The sequence below is a fragment of the Scylla paramamosain genome, chromosome 25 (assembly GCF_035594125.1).
Source record: "Scylla paramamosain isolate STU-SP2022 chromosome 25, ASM3559412v1, whole genome shotgun sequence".
Classification (NCBI taxonomy): domain Eukaryota; kingdom Metazoa; phylum Arthropoda; class Malacostraca; order Decapoda; family Portunidae; genus Scylla; species Scylla paramamosain.
Window position 1 is genome coordinate 7,963,693 of NC_087175.1, and position 20,862 is coordinate 7,984,554.

The following is a 20,862-nucleotide window of genomic DNA, read 5'->3' on the forward strand; positions in this document are numbered from 1 at the left end:
GGCATATGGTAGCCATACACATTCCCCATTATTTCACAATTTTTATGGTGAAATGTGCAATATTTTCTGTTTAAATCCCATTTAAAGGTCCTGTACTGAGCCATGTGCTTCTGTTTACATCAGTAGTATGTATTTAAAAAAAAAAAAAAAAAAAAAAAAAAAAAAAAAAAAAAAAAAGTTTTGCACCAAATCTTTTGACTTTTTGGGTGAACATGGTATGGTAACACTTAGAGGGGGAATGAGTCCTGCTCTCAGCCCAGTGCCTCACTCTCAGTGGCTTGCCAGCCTTAGTTGAGAGAGGATGTGTGTTACTTCCTTGGAGGCACCACGAGGCTATCTTGTTCTGTTTCCTGCATTTCTGAGGATGCCCAGGCATACAAAGATAAATATGAAAGTGGTACCTTTAGAGGAAAACATGGCAATAATGAGAAACATGGCAGCTCTGAAATACCTAGGCTATGATAAGGTAATACCATGCCACAGAAGGGCAAGGGGCAGGAATCCAGCAAAAAATATCACTTTCCAAACTATTTTTCTAACATACAAATATGAAGGAAAGATGTATCAACACAGACAATGTAATAATAGTGTTGTGATGACTAATAAAGAATGATGAGTAATGCAAATGTTTAGGAGCCTGTATCTCAAAACAATATTTTTGCTAGTACAGTATGGTACGTGACAACGAACATGATTCGTTCCAATGTAGCGTTTGTTATGGCAAATGTGCATTATGGCGACTGAAGAACCTATGGGAAAAATATTTGGTTCCAGGGAACCAGAAAAAAAGAGCACATTTGGTTTACTAAATTTGAGATAACACGACAAATATATACAGTACCCTCCCGAATTTTGTGCCTAGTCCTAAATTCAGAATTTTGCATTGCTTTGACAAGCATCAGTCACATTTACCTACTGTCAGTGTCATGCATATACATACAGTAAATCCTGCCTAAGTTGGAACTCTCTCTCTCTCTCTCTCTCTCTCTCTCTCTCTGTGTGTGAAAGAAAGAACAATCCTAAGGATTGCTAAATATAAGAACATAAGAAATAAGGGAAGCTGCAAGAAGCGACCAGGCTTACACGTGACAGTCCCTGTATGAAACACTCCTACCTATTTCCATCTGTTATCCCCATCCATAAACTTGTCTAATCTTCTCTTAAAGCTCTCTAGTGCACTAGCACTAACTACATGATTACTGAGTCCGTTCCACTCATCTACCACTCTATTTGAGAACCAATTTTTTCCTATCTCCTTCCTAAACCTAAATTTTTCAAGCTTGAACCCGTTATTTCTTGTTCTACCCTGGTTGCTGATCCTAAGAATTTTGCTTACATCTCCCTTGTTATAACCCTTATACCACTTAAAGACTTCTATCAGGTCCCCTCTTAACCTACGTCTCTCTAGAGAATGTAAATTTAACCGCTTCAACCTCGCTTCGTAAGGAATACTCCTCATCCCCTGTATCCTTTTAGTCATTCTCCTCTGTACTGATTCTAATAGACCTATATCTTTCCTGTAATGTGGGGACCAGAACTGCACAGCGTAGTCTAGATGAGGTCTGACCAGCGCCAAGTATAACTTTAATATTACTTCCGGCCTTCTACTTTTAACACTCCTAAAAATGAATCCTAGTACCCTATTTGCCTTGTTTCTGGCTTCTATGCATTGTTTCCCTAGACGGAGTTCAGAGCTAACTATAACTCCTAAATCTTTCTCGTACCCTGTACCTACCAGAGTTTGGGTGTTTAATGTGTACCTATTGTGTGGGTTTCCTCTACCTACGCTAAGCACTTTGCATTTATTGATATTAAATTGCATTTGCCATCTATCCGTCCATTCATTCATTCTATCTAAGTCTGTCTGCAAGGCGATGGCATCCGCTTCTGACCTAATTAATCTACCTATCTTTGTGTCATCCGCAAATTTACTAACATCGCTACTAATTCCACTATCCAAGTCATTGATATATAAAAGAAATAATAATGGCCCTAATACTGATCCCTGTGGCACCCCACTAATGACATGACCCCACTCGGATTTCGAGCCGTTTATTAGCACTCTCTGTCGCCTGTTACCAAGCCATGACCCTATCCATAGAATGAGACTGATTGAGAATGAAAATGGAATTACATATGAGTGAGAAATTGTGAGAAAGGATGAAACGAAAATGACAAAATGAGAGAGAGAGAGAGAGAGAGAGAGAGAGAGAGAGAGAGAGAGAGAGAGAGAGAGAGAGAGAGAGAGAGAGAGAGAGAGAGAGAGAGAGAGAGAGAGAGTTTCACTCCCTTGTCCCTTATCTTTGATAGATAAGGGGGGAAGGGAGGTGACAAGGAGGAAGGTTTGAGACAAAGCAAATAAGAGAGGAAAGGAAAAAAAAAGGGAGGAATGGACAAGCAGTGGATAGGTGAGCTGCGGCTTGCACAGCTGGTAAGTTAGTCTAGCGAGTTTTAGTTTGTTATTCTGATTAAATTTTTTTAATTAAAATTTCAGTGCTCACACTAATAGCAAGTTTGTTACGCCAGTTTTGGTTCATTATTCCGATTAAATTTTATTAAAGTTTCAGTGCTCGTGCTAGCAGCAGGTATGTTATGCCAGTTTTGGTTTGTTATTATGATTTACATGTAATATTTATTAATATTTCTGTGCATCACTGCAGTTGTATATTATAGTAACCATTTGTTGCATTCTGTACTGTATACATACCTAAAATTCAGTCATACCTTCATAGATTCCCATTAAACCTTCAGGATTTTGTAAAGAGGTCTTGATTTTTAAAATATTTTGAAAAAAAAAAAATGAAAAAATAAAAAAATAAAAATAAAATATAATAAATAAATAAATTATTATAAATCCTATGCCCTACCACTGTGCAAAATTTTGTGTACAACAAATTAATAGAATGGCAAAAACCTATCATACCAGATGTCCCCCTTAAATAAGAGGGATCTCTGAGAAGAAAAGTAAAAAGTTACCTAAAATTTTTTTTTGAGTCAATAGATGGAAAAATTAATTTTTGAGATGCTGAACAAAAACAATTTTGCCCTGCTCCAGTTAAGATATTTTCAGAGAAATTAAAAGTCAAGCATTCTGTGGCTTCCCAACATGAACTGTTCAGTTCCTGAAGGGTTGGATGTCTTGGGAATGATATGAAGTGGATAAGGCAAAGAATATGGTATAGATAATTTATGAATAGTACAAAGATGGATGACAAGAGAGAACTCTGAACACACTATGTGTACTCCAAACCTTACTTTTGCCTGTGGATGTGTAGGTAGGCACGTGACAAGACACCCTAGGAAGCGCACTGACTCACGATTTCAGAGTAATGAATGTGATGTAGGGTTGTGCCTAGTGCTACTTTAGAGAATACCACACAATCCTTCACTTCTAGGGTTGTGCCTAGTGCTACTTTAGAGAATACCACACAATCCTTCACTTCTAAAGTGATTCAGTATTGCTTGCTAATATATATATATATATATATATATATATATATATATATATATATATATATATATATATATATATATATATATATATATATATATATATATATTATATATATTTTTTTTTTATTTATTTTTTTTTTTAAGTACCACCACTCACTCAAATGCATGCAAATTGCAATAGCCTACTGGTTGTTCAGTGAGGTGAATAATGTAATGCCAATCCTCATTTCCTCACTTACTACAAGTAGCCTACCAATCGTATGTACATTGGTGTTGTGGTGATTTACCATTACTGAGGTGACATAAAACCATTCACAAACAATGGTGGTGGCCACAAATCACTTGCACCACAAACACCACTGGCACTGCTACTTGTCACATTATACGCACCCACGCCATGGAGCTTATAATGTGGGTTTAAAAAAGTTTCACTTTGCTAGATACCTTTTTACATGTTTTCCCACTATCATTATGTTGTTTAGGATTTTTCAGCACAAAAAAAGGCTGGCATCATGGGTGGATCCCTGGTCAAAAAGGTTGGCACTGTGCAGGTCAAGATAAAAGGCCAAATACAGGAAAGAAACTGAGCAAGGTACTTGACTAGACAGCAAGTTTACAACCAATTCAAAGATGACTGCATGTCACTGAAGAACAATTCACATTCTATTAGGCCTTCAACAAGCTGAAATAAGGAGATCCATTTGTGAACTCTGGTCATGCAGGATAACTGTGCTATTATCCATGAACTTGAAGATCAGGTGATGACAGTGTTTAAACACTGACTTGCTGTATTTTCTTTTGAGCAAGGATTTAGATGTCCACAAACTTTGCACTAAAACTGCTAACAATGGAGATGCATGTCCACCTTAAGGAGCAACATGGCAGGCTAAAGTAAGCTAATGTAACCTAAACTTCAACACTTATCACTAATGTGGAGTTATGGTTTACAGGTATGACCCAAAAAAACCAAGGCACTACTGATGGAGATATTAAATATCCCCAAGGCCAAAACAATAAACATGTCATGTGGCACTGACAGTGATGTTGGCCATTTTATACAAATCTCTTGAGGTGGTATCATGGGTAAACACCACAAACCCAAAACATTGCTAAACAGTCCTGCTTGTTGGTTCTTTATCATCTGATGCTGGGCAGCACAAGAGACAGCAGGTTGGCAGCTACATCATAATAATGTACAAGCTCAATCTTCATATGTATATGATTCAAACTATTTTGGCTAAACACATCTGTCCTGTGTTCATAAAGCTCTACTCACCCAAAATGGACTAATTATAACATTACTGCTGATGATAGTAAGCACTGAATTACGTATTGTATTCTTGAAATCCTTATTATTTAAAATAGTCAAGTCTTTATTACACCTGCACATTAGTCATGATAGTGTACATGCTATGGTTATAATTTCTGGCGGATCATCTTACTTGACCAAGTGTGCTGCTGTGTATCTGTACATATAGACGATGTGAATCACTGGGTAGGGGGTGTAGTGATACAACTCTGAGCTGGGCTTTTGAGGTGGTGGTTGGGGGTTATATGTGGAAAATGCAGGTATGGTATTTGCTTATTCAAATCGGAGGATGCAGGATTTGGGTGAATATATGGTATTTCATTAAGAGGAGGACTGCTATAATCATGCATACCAATGTAGGAAACCGTATTACCTTGGCAGGACTGAAGGGGACAAAGATCACAGGGAACCTGGTAGTGAGGTTGACCCTGACCATCTGTGATACTGTATAGCATTCATTTCACACTACATCCTGGAGTGTTACAATGTTGAGTATGGCATTTCTGAATTCATATATAATGTATGTGAGGTGCAGTTGTTGATATAGGGTACTATAATTCTGATATGGATCTGACATTAGAGGAGAGAAGTGATTAAGATCAGGAAACGTGTAATGAGCTTTACTGTTCTCATGGTATTTTTTACATCATGTTTGATGGCATAGAAAATATTTGGGCTTCATCAAAGTGAAAATTGCCAAGCTGAATGCCTATGGATTTGTAATGTATTTCACAGGCAGAAATTCAGCATTGAAACAACCTTAAGAATTTATTGTGAAACACACATGGTTTCACACAGTGAGCTGAGCATTTCTATTTTCTCTGACCTTATCTCACCCAAGGTCAGATATATAACAGTATGCATTTAAACATATCCCACCCTCACTACACTTCACTAGTCTCCCACCCTCACTACACTTCACTAGTCTATTAGTCTGGATATGAATTCAGTAAATTGAAGCCACTGGCTCATAATAAACTTGTTGGGGAATATTTAAAGTAAAAGAGGAATATTTATTCTGATGTGTATTGAAATTATTTGACAATCTTTAGAGTGGGGGCTTGGAATTTTTGGAATATTCTCATTTCTATGATTGTGGTGAGGAAACTCCTTGTATCAAGCTTGTATGTCTTATGCTATTTCTTTGGTAAGGCACCCACTCTTTTTATTCCCACCAATTGTATGGTCTATTTAATCATCTATTTTCCTGACCTTAAAACAACACTATAACATAATTAAGTATGGCATTATTGCTTTCAAGGGACCTATCCAACATGATGAGTTCTCCCCATTTTATTAATTTTTTACACAAAAATTTGCACAGATTTTTCATATATATAAAAGTTAATTTGTAATTATACACATGTATGTTTATAGATTTTAGTCCATTCTAACAATCCTGAAGGTTTCAAGAGAAACTATGAAGAAATGGTTGAGTTTTAGACATATATTAGCAACAATATTATTTTAAGATAACAGCTTGCATTTGCATTACTCATCATTCTTTATTAGTCATCACTGAACTTTATAATTACATTGTCTGTGTTGCTACATCTTGCCTTCATATTTGTTTGTTAGAAAAATACTTTGAAAAGTGATATTTTTTGCTTGAGTGGCTCTTGGTTACCACACCTTGCCCTTCTGTGGCATGGTATTACCTTATCATAGCCTAGGTATTTCAGAGCTGCCATGCTTCTCATTATTGCCAGGTTTTGCTCAAAAGGCACCAATTTTATATTTATCTTTCTATGCCTAGGCACCCTCAGAAATGTGAGAAAAAGGATGAGATAGTCACATGGTGGCTTCAAGGAAGTGACACATGTCCTTTCTTAACTAAGGCTGGCAAGCCACTGAAACTGATTGAGGCCAGAGTTGCTAGGTCATGGACTATGTTCCTGTGGAATCCTGTCCCCAAATCAGCCCAAAAACTGCAACCTGTCTCAAAAAAAAAGTGGAGAAAACCCAAAACTTGAACCGTCATAAGTGTGTGTTTGATACTCGAGAAGACTGAGAGAGGTATAACATTATGGGAAAACATATTTGTCATGTAATGCACCTTCTTTTTCAACCCACTACATAATACATAATTCACACTTGCAAGTTACAATCAACACTTTTTTTTCAATACATTACTAGGCTAGATCTGATTAACTCGACATGGTCAATGTCAACAGCATTACTGTAAATGTTCTTTGTAAAGAGGGAGAGCATTTCCTTTGTTGATTTGAAATCATACCAATATGTTATTTGTGTACTTGAATGCATGCAGATACAGTCTGTTCTCCAAACTCATGTGCTGCATCCTGTTCCCAAGTTTATTTTATTATGAAGTTCATTTGTGAGAATACCCCTCCAATGAAGGCATTGCTGATAGACAGCACAATCACTGAGACACCAAAGTGCCCCACCTCCTTAAAATCCCTCTCCCCATGAGGCATCCTGGTGGCTATGAACAGTCATCCAGAATTTTTCATTGTCATTTAACATCTCTGGGCCAGCTGACAATCACAAGTCTGCCACTACTCATTCAGCTGGCCAATATCTCCTGAATGTTTTGGAAGGAATGTCAGCTCTGAAGAGGCTGAATGAGGGGTGGACCTTGGAAGGCATAGCATAATCCACAGGTTGATTAATCATCCCAAGGGATGTTAGTAGAGTGTGACCTTAGTGGGAGGTCAGGCTGAGGCCCTAATGAGGTCACAGTCCTGTTGTGATAATCCTTCTAGAGTATTATCATGACCAGGTGCTAATGCTTCAAATGTCTTCAAAATTTGAAGCTAATCAATCACCCAATATGCTGTGACTTTATATGCAAAACAGCCCAAAAACTGCTAACCGATGACTATAATTTCCTCTCCCCCTCAAACTCTGACCAGAAACAACCCAACTGCCAAGTTGGCAATTCTGAGTGAGGCACTGAACAGAGAGCACCATTCACTCCCCTCTTAAGTGTTACCATATCATGTTCACTCCCAAAAATTGAAAGATTTCATTTTTTTTTTGGGGGGGAGGGGGGGAAATGATACATGCTACTGATGTAAATAAAAGCATGTGGCTGAGTATGGGATCTTTAAATGGGATTCAAACAGAAAGTATTGCATGTTTCACCATAAATTTTGTGAAATAACGAGGAAAGCATATGTATTTATATTTTTTTTTATATTGGTCTTCCGACCAAACATCCCCCTTAAATTTGTCATAGATCTTGCATATGCATATCAAAGCATTACATTCCAGCAACAAACAACAAAGTATATAAAGCTCATGGCTCCCAATAAGCTCCTGAACTTTCCCTGACAGTCTGGTTCCATTTTTCTTCTGCAAATGTGTCTACAAATGAATACTAAATTTATTCACTAAGGAAAATTTTTGGTAGTTTAAACAGACAAGATCCTATTTTCTGCATCTAGAAATTAGAATCACCCTGACTTGTATTATTGAGAGGCACCAACTCTAAACACCAATGATCATGTACCCACCTGCTTCTCATCTTCAAAAATAACGTATATGTAACCTTTGGGAGGGTTGACAGAGCTCTTCTTGCCTGGCCATTCCACTTGAATTTCCCCAAAGCTGCTGAAGGTTTGTTTTAGTGTTGACTCGGTTAAGTCCCATGGCACACCTCCAAGGAACACCTTGAAGATGAGACATGATGACAAAATCTCACAATGTTTGTAGTCTAAGATAGTGTTTGTGTTAAAAACTAAAACTTACTTATTAGAAAAGTCTTAAATAAACAAAAATCAAAACAAGAAGAGGAAGAAACCTTGTTAAAATACACAGATCATAAATGTATGGCCCTCAACATTCATAGATTCAATCATTTGCAAATTGGTGTCAGAAGGGAAATGGATGCAGATTCAGCTTTTCACTGATTGCTACTAATTCAAATCTCATACACAGCATGGATCATCAGGCCACAACACACCATACAAACAAAACCCACATTCTCTCTGCTGTCCAGTAGTATAATTAATTTCACACATTTTAGGTAAATGATGTATAAATTTCCTATTGCCTGTATATTGTGTGCATTTTCCATGTGCAGTCCATGTGGAGTAAGTACCCAGGGTTGCCATGGTAACAGTCTCTTCTCTCATTGGCTGGCATACAACCAATGGTGTTGCTGGATACCCTGAAACTGCTCTGTAAACGCAGCGGTTGCGAAGGGTATCCAGAACTGCTGGTGAACTGTATCAGTCTCAACAATTATTATTATTATACATATGTATATTCATCATTTCATGTATCCATCCCACATGCGTGTGTTCATATATTCATCCCTCCCACATGTGCCCATGGCCAGCCAGTCTATTCATTTTCAACTTTTCTCTTCCTTCTCTACCTCTCAAGGAAATTTCACACCCACTTCCAGTCCTTAAGGAAAACACCTGTGTTTACCCTGAGTCTTCATTCCTGGTCATTGGCTAAAATAACAAGATATCCTATTGGTCCTTTCACCTCATTTCATGGCATCTCAGTGGTCATTTCTTCTCTCCAAAAGCCAAAACGTGATCCACTGAGCTCAGATAAATACAGCCCGCATGGTAGTGAGCTCTCTGTCCAGTTCAATTCAGAGTCAGTCACCCAGTCACAAGCATTCATTCTTGCTTTCTGACTCAGTTCCACTCAGTCACAGTCAGTCTTGAGAGATGTTGCTCTGTCATCATTTCACATCACTTCAGAGAGAGAGAGAGAGAGAGAGAGAGAGAGAGAGAGAGAGAGAGAGAGAGAGAGAGAGAGAGAGAGAGAGAGAGAGAGAGAGAGAGAGAGAGAGAGAGAGAGAGAGAGAGAGAGAGAGAGAGAGAGAGAGAGAGAGAGAGAGAGAGAGAGAGAGAGAGAGAGAGAGAGAGAGAGAGAGAGAGAGAGAGAGAGCACACACAATCGTCACGTCATAATCTTGTCTCGAATCAAGTGTGTACATTCTCTACTATTAGATCAAGAACTCTCATTATGTGTCTTTTACTCACACACACCAACTATATCAACTTATACCCATGACCTACAAGTTACCAGAAATACCAAGCTCACTACTGGTCATCCATGCTACAAACACACTAAGCTCCTCATCTCATCCAGCAGTGGCAAGTTTCATCATCTAAACTCAGAAGATTAAGAAGAGGAGAGGTAAAACACGTTCCAAACAATTGGACATCAATCCTGTCCCTTCATCAATTAATCAAGAACAAGTGGTGATCACATCAAATATTAGAACAGAATCACTACCACTCTAAAACCCCCAGGGTTGACTGTGAATGATTTCATAGGTTTGGAGAGGAAACCTAACCGCTCGATTGCAACCATGCGGTTGGAATCACTGTGTGAACAGGGCTTAGTCAATGGAGACTTGAGAAGATGGAGGGAGTGAGGATGCTAGTGGTATTATCTCTATTCTTTTACAGCACAAGCACTGATAAAGAAAAACAACATACACTGAATTCTGAGGAACTGAAAAAATCTTGAAGAGGACTAATCCTTTACAATATATTATATATATATATATATATATATATATATATATATATATATATATATATATATATATATATATATATATATATATATATATATATATATATATATATATATATATATATATATATATATATATATATATATATATATGATCCCTGCGTGAAATGTTTACTTCCTGAAGGGTTGGATGTCTATGAAAAGACATGGAAAAGTGCAGGATGGTATCATCAGCATAACAGTGGATAGGACAAGAAGTTCGGTTTAGGAGGTCATTGATGAATAATAAGAAGAGAGTGGGTGATAGGACAGAACCCTGAGGAACACCACTGTTAATAGATTTAGAAGAACAGTGACTGTCTACCAAAGCAACAATAGAATGGTCAGAAAGGAAACTTGAGATGAAGTTACAGAGAGAAGGATAAAAGCTGTAGGAGTGTAGTTTGAAAATCAAAGCTTTGTGCCAGACTCTATCAAAAGCTTTTGATATATCCAAGGCAACAGCAAAAGTTTCACCAAAATCTCTAAAAGAGGATGACCAAGACTCAGTACGGAAAGCCAGAAGATCACCAGTAGAGCGGCATTGACAGAACCCGTACTGGCAATCAGATAGAAGGTTGTGAAGTGTTTAAGAATCTTCCTATTGAGGATGGATTAAAAAACTTTAGATAGGTAGGAAATCAAAGCAATAGGATGGTAGTTTGAGGGATTTGAATGGTTTGAATGGTTTTTGGAACAGGCTGAATGTAGGCAAACTTCCAGCAAGAAGGAAAGGTAAATGTTGACAGACAGACAGCTGAAAGAGTTTGACTAGGCAAGGTGCAAGCATGGAGGCACAGTTTCGGAGAACAATAGGAGGGACCCCATCAGGTCCATAAGCCTTACAAGGGTTTAGGCCAGTGAGGGCATGGAAAACATCATTACAAAGAATTTTAATAGGTAACATGAAGTAGTCAGAGGGTGGAGGAGAGAGAGGAACAAGCCCAAAAACTTCCAAGGTAGAGTTTTTAGCAAAGGTTTGAGTGAAGAGTTCAGCTTTAAAAATAGATGTGATAGCAGTGTTGCCATTTGGTTGAAATAAAGGAGGGAAAGAAGAAGCAAATTTATTGGAGATATCTTTGGCTAGATGCCGGAAGTCATGAGGGTAGTTAGATCTTGAAAGATTTTGACACTGTTAATGAAGGAGTTTTTGGCTAGTTGGAGAACAGCCTTGGCATGGTTCCAGGCAGAAATATAAAGTGAATGAGATTCTGGTGATGGAAGGCTTAAGTATCTTTTGTAGGCCACCTCTCTATCATGTTTAGCACGAGAACAAGCTGTGTTAAACCAAGGTTTGGAGGGTTTAGGTCGAGAAAAGTGAGGAATATACACCTCCATGCCAGACACTATCACCTCTGTTATGCGCTCAGCACACAAAGACGGGTCTCTGACACGGAAGCAGTAGTCATTCCATGGAAAATCAGCAAAAAACCTTCTCAGGTACCCCAACTAGCAGAGGCAAAACGCCAGAGGCACCTTCGCTTAGGGGGATCCTGAGGAGGGATTGGAGCGATAGGACAAGATACAGATATGAGATTGTAATTGGAGGAGCCCAACAGAGAAGAGAGGGTAATGTGATTGGAGGAGCCCAACAGAGAAGAGAGGGTAACAGCATAAGCAGAAGGATTAGAGGTCAGGAAAATGTCAAGAATGTTGGGAATCTCCAAGATGGTCAGGAATACGAGTAGGGTGTTGCACCAATTGCTCTAGGTCGTGGAGGATAGCAAAGTTCACTAGGCTAGTTCACTAGGATGGTCAGTGGAGGAAGAGGAAAGCCAAAGCTCGTGGTGAGCATTGAAGTCTCCAAGAATGGAGATCTCTGCAAAAGAGAAGAGAGTTAGAATGTCCTTCATTTTGAAAGTTATATATATATATATATATATATATATATATATATATATATATATATATATATATATATATATATATATATATATATATATATATATATATTGTATACACACACACACACACACACACACACACAGTCATGGCGGACAGAGAAGTCAATGCAAACTCATAAAAAATCCAGCCATGTCGCTGAGAGCTGCCCTAGTGGAAATACAGAGGTGAGAGTTCACACTGGTTCTACTCTTTGGTGTCCCGTCTCCAAAAGTGTTTTGTAGAAAGCAGTTAAATTGTTATAATGAGCGGATCCCCACTATGTTGTTTACACCAACGAGGACTGTCCCGAAGGCGAGACAGAGAGACTTCCTGGGATTTGGGAAGAGGACCAAAGGGTCGGGAAGCAATGATGAGAAGGAGAATTGTCACACTGGGAACCAAAATGAAGGATAGATCTGACAAGATGGAGAAGATAGTTGAAACTTTGATCACCGAGAAGAGGGTGTGGAAAGGTGCATATGACGATCTACATAAAAACTAACGTTACATGAAAAGAAATCAATGGAATATGAAAGCAAAGTGGAAGAGTTAAAAATAAAACAGGAAAATTGGAAGAAAGAACAAGAGGAAGAAATTACTGATTTTAGGAAAATTGTGGAGGAACAAACCAAGGCAAATGATACAAAGCTAACAGAAAAAGTTGTTCAAGTTATAAAAGAGAAAGAAAACATGGTGAGACACTGTGGATAAGAAAAAAAACTGTTGTAGTATTTGGCCTGAAGAAAGAGTGTACACCTCAGTGGACTGAAAGAAAAAAGAAGGAAAAGATGTGTTGAAAAATTAGTGGGAACATTACAAGAAGAAGAGCTGACTGGAGAGATTGAAGAAATTAAAAGATTGGATAGATATGTTGAGGGTGAACAGTGTCCTCTGAAAATAAGGTTTAGGTCACAAGTGGCAGCTGAAAAAACACAAGTGGCGGCTGAAAAAACACGAGTAAATCCTGGAAACTGGCCAAGGTGAAAGAATACAAACAAATATGGATAAAAAATATAGAACCAGAGAAGAGAGAGATACTATAAATGAACTAAGAAAAGAAGCAAATGAAAAAATGAAAACTACTAAGAAAAGAAGCAAATGAAAAAACGGAAAACTATCAGAGGTGGAGAAACATTTCTTTTGGAGGGTCATGGACATGAGGTTGAGAAAGTGGTACGGGAGGGAAGTAAATGCAGAAGGAGAATACTAAAAGTAGCATACACGAACATAAATGGACTAATGTTGGCAGTATTTGAACTACAAGACTATTTAAAAGAGGAGAAACCGGACATCATGGGAATTGTTGAAACTAAATTGGCAAGTGAAAGGAATATATTAAATATTGGTGAAAGAAAATACAACCTCTGGATGAGAAACAGAAAAAATAAACGGGGAGGTGGTGTGATGCTTCTAGTTAGGAAAGATTAGTGAAATCTGTCACATATGGGATGGAGGAGGCAGAAGTACTGAAAATAAGCTTAAGACAGAATATTGGAAGATACCATAACGTTATGGTGACTTATGTTCCCCCTATTCCAACTCTTGGAGAGAGGATGAATATGAGGACACAAGGACATGTTTGGCAGAGCTGCTTGAGGAAAATGATGATATACTCCTGATGGGGGACTTTAACTGTAAAGAGATATCTTGGGAGAATTGGACCACAGAAGGCAGTGAGTCATCACGGGGGAACAACTACTAGACCTGGCTAATGAAAATTTCCTGACAAAATGCATTACAGATAACACAAGATTTAGAGGAAATGAAGCACCTTCAAGGCTCGATCTAATTTTCACCAAGGTACAAGAAATAGTAGAAGACCTTAAATACATAAACCCAATAGGAAAAAGTGATCATGTGCTGATTCAGTTCACAGTTATGGATAATAACCTCAGTATAAGAGGAAAGAGGACCACAGAAGAGAATGGCTAAACTATAGCAAGACTAACTTTGGACAACTTAGGAAGTATTTCAGTGAAGTGAATTGGAACGGTTATTCAAAAGGAGGACATAGAGGAAAAGTGGACAGCTTTCCTGGACATTTATAATAAGGGAGTAGAGAAATGGGTACCCAAGAGATCAACAGAGAACCTTTTAAAAAATGATTGGTACAATAGGAGATGTGCAACAGCTAGATTGGAGAGAGAAAAAGCATGGAACAAGTGGAAGAAAAACAAGAGACTGGACCTGTGCAACAATTATATAAGGAAGAGGAATGAATGTTAAAACTCAGAGATAAGCAGAAAATTTTTGAAAAGAATGTTGTGGAGAAATGTAAAGACCAACCAAAATTATTTTATAAATTCATCAGTGAAAAAACTAAAGAGTAAAGATGAAATAAGCATGGTAAAAGCTGGAGAAGAGACAGTGGATGACCCAGAAGAGGTAGCTGAAGTGTTTAATAGGTACTTCCACTCTGTGTTTACTAAGGAAAATGATTTCAGAGGTGAGAGGACAGTGTTAGAAAAAGCGACCGACCTAAAGGAGATTAAAACATCAGTAGAAGTAACGAATATGTTGGAAGACCTCGATGTAAGGAAAGCAATGGGTCCTGATGGTGTATTGAGCTGGATTTTAAAAGAGTGTAGCTCACAATTAGTCTCAGCGCTGCACAATATAATTAGCACCACCCTGATAAAAGATATAGTACCCATAGATTGGAAAAGGGCGAATATTACCCCAATTCATAGGACCAGAAGTAAAGAAGATTCATTAAATTATAGACCTGTATCGCTCACAAGTGTGGTGGCAAAGATTTGTGAAAATATTATCAAGAACAGATGGGTGAAATACCTAGAAGACAACAAGATGATAACAGAGAAAAGTTTAGCTTCAGAAGAGGAAGATCTTGTGTTATGAATTTGATAAGTTTCTACTCAAGAGTAATAGATATAGTGCAAGACAGAGATGGATGGGCCGACTGCATATACTTAGATCTAAGAAAAGCATTTGATGAAGTTCTGCACAGAAGACTAATATGGAAATTGGAAAAAATTGGAGGACTCGGTGGATCACTGTTAAAGTGGATGACATTTTTTGACAAACAGACAAATGAGGACAGTAATTAAAGGCAGCAGGTCAAACTGGAGAATGGTAATAAGTAATAACTGCAAGGTTTGGTACTTGCACCTATTATGTTCACAGTTTATATAAATGATATGACAGAAGGTGTAGAAAGTTACATGAACCTTTTTGCTGATGATGCTAAGATTATGAGGGAAGTAACAAATGAAGAGGACTACAATACTTTAAATCAGGACTTAATTATGATTAATGAATGGTCATTGAAGTGGAACAAGGATTTAATACTAAAAAAATGTAGTGTGATGAGGTTTGGAAAAAGTGTGAGAAGACCAGTTGGCAACTATTACTTAGGAAATGAGGATATCTCTATAAGATCAAAAGAAAAGACCTAAGAATAATTATTACTGACAATTTATCATTTGGGAAGCACATAAACAAAATTATAGGAGAAACATAATCTGCTGAGAAACATCAAGATAGCACTCTCCTATATTGATGAAGATATGATAAAAAAAACTGATAACGATACGTCCGAGATTGGAGTACGCAGCATTAGTGTGGTTGCCAAGTTTGAAAAAGGATACAAGAAAGTTAGAAAGAATCCAGAGAGCTGCAACTAAAATCCCTGCAAGCTTGAGAGAGTATAGTTATGAGGAAAGGTTGAAGAGATTGGGCCTGACTACACTAGAAAAAAGGAGGGAAAGAGGTGATTTGATAGTAATATATAGAATATTGGAAGGAATGGAAAAGTTGGACAGAGAAGACCTCATGATACCAGATATGAGAGACACAAGAGGACATGGAAGGAAATTGAAAATGAGTGTTTGCAGAAGAGACATCAAGAAACATAGCTTTCCACATAAAAGTGTAACAGTGTGGAATGAACTTAAGGATGAGACTGTGTGTGCAAAGACAATTAATAAATTTAAAGAAAATCTAGATAGAAGTCAATATGGAGACGGGACAGCACGATCCTAGTGTGGCTCTTGTCCTGTATTTCACAACTAGATAAATACAACTAGGTAAATACATACACACACACACACACACACACACACACACACACACACACACAAAAGTGATGCCACACAATATATCTTTCTTTAATATTCTGAGGCAACTGCTCAGAGTAACAACCACCCACACTGACAAGTTTAGATCACCTCAAATCTCAGAAGACTGACCTTGTCTCCAGAAAACTGACAGATCAGGAGAGAGACTTTGCTGAACACAAAACACAGTTCTCTAGCCACAACAAAACACACAATGAGAGCAATAAAAGGCCAGCAGCACTTAAAAACTAAACAAGAAAGTTAAGATGACTCGAAACAAATACCAGATAGGGGAGAGAGAGAGAGAGAGAGAGAGAGAGAGAGAGAGAGAGAGAGAGAGAGAGAGAGAGAGAGAGAGAGAGAGAGAGAGAGAGAGAGAGAGAGAGAGAGAGAGAGAGAGAGAGAGAGAGAGAGTCATCTCTCAAAAAGAAACTCGAGACCGAGACCTGAGACCAGTATTCTGAGCATCTGTGGATGGCCAGAGTATCATCATCAAACTGTAAGATATCCACCCCTACACTCAACTACTTGTATGGTTTATAAAGGCAAAATTATGTGAATGTACCAGCACTCTTGACAAAATGTCCTTTCTGTCTGAATGAGACTTACCAACTACTGGGAGAGTGAAACACAGAGCTCTCATGCTCTGGCTGGTCAAGTGATTAGGGGAAGAAGGGTGGACAACAGTGTAACCCATATCACACATCTCTCAGATTCTCTTCCTCTCTTTGACAAAACTCAATCCTCAATAAATCAGTGCTTATATCTCAGAGGCTGGCTGGGCTTTTGTTCTTCTATATTGGGCTATGATTTTTTTTTCTTTCTTGAGTATCAATTTCAAATCGCTACAATAACGAGAAACAGTGGAAATAAAAAGAATAACAACTCTGATCAGGCTAGCAAGAACTTACTGTAACACAATACAAAACACTAAGCAGGCATTACTGATTCAACTTTCCCTCCTCCCACATAACTCACAATTTCCCGATATCAAGACTCAATCCTTGTAACATGCCCATCCTTGGGGATAAGTTTTGGAAACATTTTTACATAATTTTTTGGCTGTATCTGAATAGCATTTAAGTCCCAGCCCCTGGACATACAATCCCCCAGCAGGCTAATCATCAAAATGGCACCTTCAGCCCACTTGCAGGCAAATAAACTCAAGAACACTGCAGGACCAAGGTTACAACTACAGTAATGTCCTCTGGCCCTACTATTTCCCTCATGTCGCTTCTTGCTGAAACTTTTAGCCCGAGATCTGTGTCTGCCTTTCAAGCAGGACCTAACATGGTCTTTACTGAAGTGTTTGCAGGAATATTTCTCTGTGCTGGGTGTCCTAATATCTCTTGCTTCAGCTTCTACTATGACTCTTCTCTTTCCTCCTCTTCTTCCCTCTGTGTTTCCTCTTACCTTCACTATCATTACCACCCAACATGCACTCATTTCTCCCTCTACTATGTGACCAACTCTTACTTCCCATCATTTGGTTCTATCTCTTACCATCACCAGTACAAGAGTCACCTCTCCAAGACAACTCCAAATCCTCCACAGAAGCAACTTTCTCAGGTAATGCCTAAGCATCACTGTTTCAAAACACCATCCAGTGCATCACAAACTAGCAGTGGAGGGTTCACCTCTGGGTCTTGAAGAGGGACAAACTTCATAGGCCTCCCACTACTCATTACTGGAAGAAACTCTTCTTCCTCCTCCTCCTTTTCAATCCTTCACCATCTTTCACTCTCCTTATCTAGGACAAAACCACCTGCGTCTTCACTCAAGCTCACTCGCTTCTGGCTTTCTGGAGCATCAATGTCAAAAATGCTTCTTCCATGGCTATGTCAAGAGGGATCAAAAGTCTGCGCTTACAGAAACAATGTTGTACTAAATGGATGTGACTGGGGTGAGCTCTCCTCTGCCCATCAAGCTCCACAACAACACCCAATCTCTCACCTTCCCATCTCCGACACAGGAGTCACCACAACAAGCTAATGACTGCCCTGGAACAGAAAGCAGCACCAACACTCCATCACTTAGGGCAAAACTTCCTCCCTTGGTCTTCCATTCATGCCAAATTCTGGGCCAACTCAACAGACCCCAGCAACTGCTCCCAAGTGCATGCCAGTATCGCCAACACAGTCATGGCCCTCAAGGAAAAGTAGCACCACTCATCACAAACAAAACCAAATGGGCCCTGCACTTACTGCCTAAGGTCCGACCACACAAAAACATCAGTAACTCTGGATGTGCTTCCCAAATGGCAGGCACAACATGGGTGATGGCCTTACCCCAATCCCCATCATGATCAAAGCAAAGGGCCTTCAACTTGGTTCCTAATGCTCAGTGATGCTTTGCCCAGGCATCCGACAACTGAGGGTGGTAGGCACCAAACAACACAGGAATAACCCACCACACAGCCACCCTAAAGTATGCACTCCCACTCATAACTGCCTCTGGACACTGGATGGTGTCATCCAAAATAGTTAATGTACACTCATGATCTGCCTTGGAAGGAGGAATTGGGGCCACCATATCACTCAACACCCCAGTGAAGGGGAAAACAACAGCTGGAACAGGGTGAAGAGGGGCTACAGACAGGAGGTGGTCAGGCCTGTCCAACACCTGACAGATGCAGAAACACTCAACAGCTATGGCTATGTTGGGCCACCCAGAACTCTGCTGCAATTGCTCCAGGGTCTTCCCTCATGTGCCCTCACCAGTGCCTCCCTATATTCAGATGGCACTACAATTTGAAGTAATCCTCCTCCTCTCTCCACCAGCTATACAGGATATTGTCACACACTTTAAACTTTTCCCAATCCTCTACTTCCTTATGGCCATGGCAAAGTAGGGGGCAACACATCCTTGAGAGCCATTATCTCATCAGGAATGCTACCAGCTGTATACTTAGCTGGAGCAAGGGGTAATCCACTATGTGAGCTAATACTCATCATGTCTGGTCCCAGTAGGGAAGCAGTCTACTCCCTGCCTCTGGCACACCTCACAGGGAAGGAAACCCCCACCTCCTTAGGTGAGTTGAGTCTCCCTGCCCTTGGCAGCAACCCCAACATACCAGGCACTACAGACTAGGATTTGGACTTCATACTGGAGCCCTCAGCCTTCAAATCCCGTGATAGCTCAGGCTAAGCATCACCTCTGTCGTGCTCTGCAGAGTGAGACGAACCAGTAAACAAACTACCAAAACCAACCTCCCCAGCCTCACTCTTGACAACACTCCAGACCAAGTCAAGTGTTTCCTGCAGTGGCCAATTCCATCTTAACCAAACCTTCACCATCAGCAAGACAGAGCTCTGGGTACTCTGCCCCCACTGCACTCCACTCTGGTGGTAACCCTGACTTATTACAGTCAGCCCCCATGAGTGACAGAGGGCTTGAGTGCCCATTCCTGGGCTACCCGCTTCGCATTAGAGCGAGTTATGGCACTCATGGGTTCTAGGATCTCAGCAACCCCCATGCAAGGGATGGTGTCCACAGACAGGCTACACCCAGATTTTTCCCATCTGCCAGGTCATTCCCCAGGTGGAAATCTACTCCTGACACTGGCAGATCCTCTGCTAGCACCACCCATACCTCTGCAGTCACTAGCGGGCATTCTAGTTTCACCTCAATTGTGGCAGAACTTCTCTTGGCGCTAATTCCCAGACACGGTACTTCCTTACCAGAGGCCGCTTGCCTCCCAGTAATGTTCCTACAAACAGATTACTGGGCCACAGTGTCATGCAATACTGTTACAGGATATCTAAACCCAGCAATCTCAACTGCTTTCACACCAATCCAAACCAGACCTCACAAGAACTGGTGGTATACTAACTGGCAAGGGGGCTGTTATTGCTGCTTCTCCCTTCATCTTACTATACACCAACCATAAGTTCCCACTCTGGAGGTCTTGGTCGTGCAACAACGCCACCAGCTTCTGTGGAGGCCTGGGAGCAGTAGTTGTCACAAGTCTGGGGCAATTATACATGAAAAGTCTCACTGCTTTATAATAACATATAGGCTGCAAATTTAACTTGGGAGTACTATACATCACACTCTCACTTGTCCTTCTTGGACTCAACAGAGACTCTCTGCCAAAAGGACTCCCCTCCACAACTTTACTTACACCCCTGACACTACGACAATGGACTCCCACTGAGCCAGCACCACTACCGCCTCCCAACGAATAATCACCAGTCACCTTAACTCATTCACCCAACTAGTGAGATACAGATTAGTGGGCCAAGACATGGTCATCAACCCAAGTGCCTGCCTCCTTCAGACTTAAATCTCTTTTCCTAGACAAAAGAGACCATTTTCTTTTCGGCCATATTTACAAATTACTCCATTATCACTAATTCCTTTAAATCTCTATAGGAAGTGGCCTACTCAATTGTAATCCACTTTTCAAAAGGCCCCTCTAAACTGCTGCCTGTATGCCTCTGGCTGTAGCTCATAGACACCCAGAATGTTAGCCTTAAATTCATCATAATCCTCCACTGACACTGTCATACACTTCCAATGCCTTGCCCTTTAACATATTAGCCTTGCCCCTTTAACATATTAACTTAATAGTCACAAGGTCAAACTCTACATTCTTCTTTTCATACCTTCTAAACCACTGTCACCTTT

The 20,862-nt window shown here is 39.6% G+C and overlaps 1 protein-coding gene across 3 annotated transcripts in view; it reads right to left on the reverse strand.

Annotated features, from left to right (window-relative positions):
- LOC135113197 (cytoplasmic polyadenylation element-binding protein 1-B-like) overlaps positions 1 to 20,862 on the reverse strand; it is a 272,466-nt gene that overhangs the window by 76,689 nt on the left and 174,915 nt on the right. For 2 of the 3 annotated variants that reach the window (XM_064028329.1, XM_064028328.1), the window contains exon 10: positions 8,242 to 8,397. The exons of the other annotated variant lie outside the window; for it this stretch is intronic. In XM_064028329.1, coding sequence (XP_063884399.1) covers positions 8,242 to 8,397 — 156 coding nt within the window. The remainder of the gene's footprint in view (positions 1 to 8,241; positions 8,398 to 20,862) is intronic. 3 annotated transcript variants of the gene reach the window in all.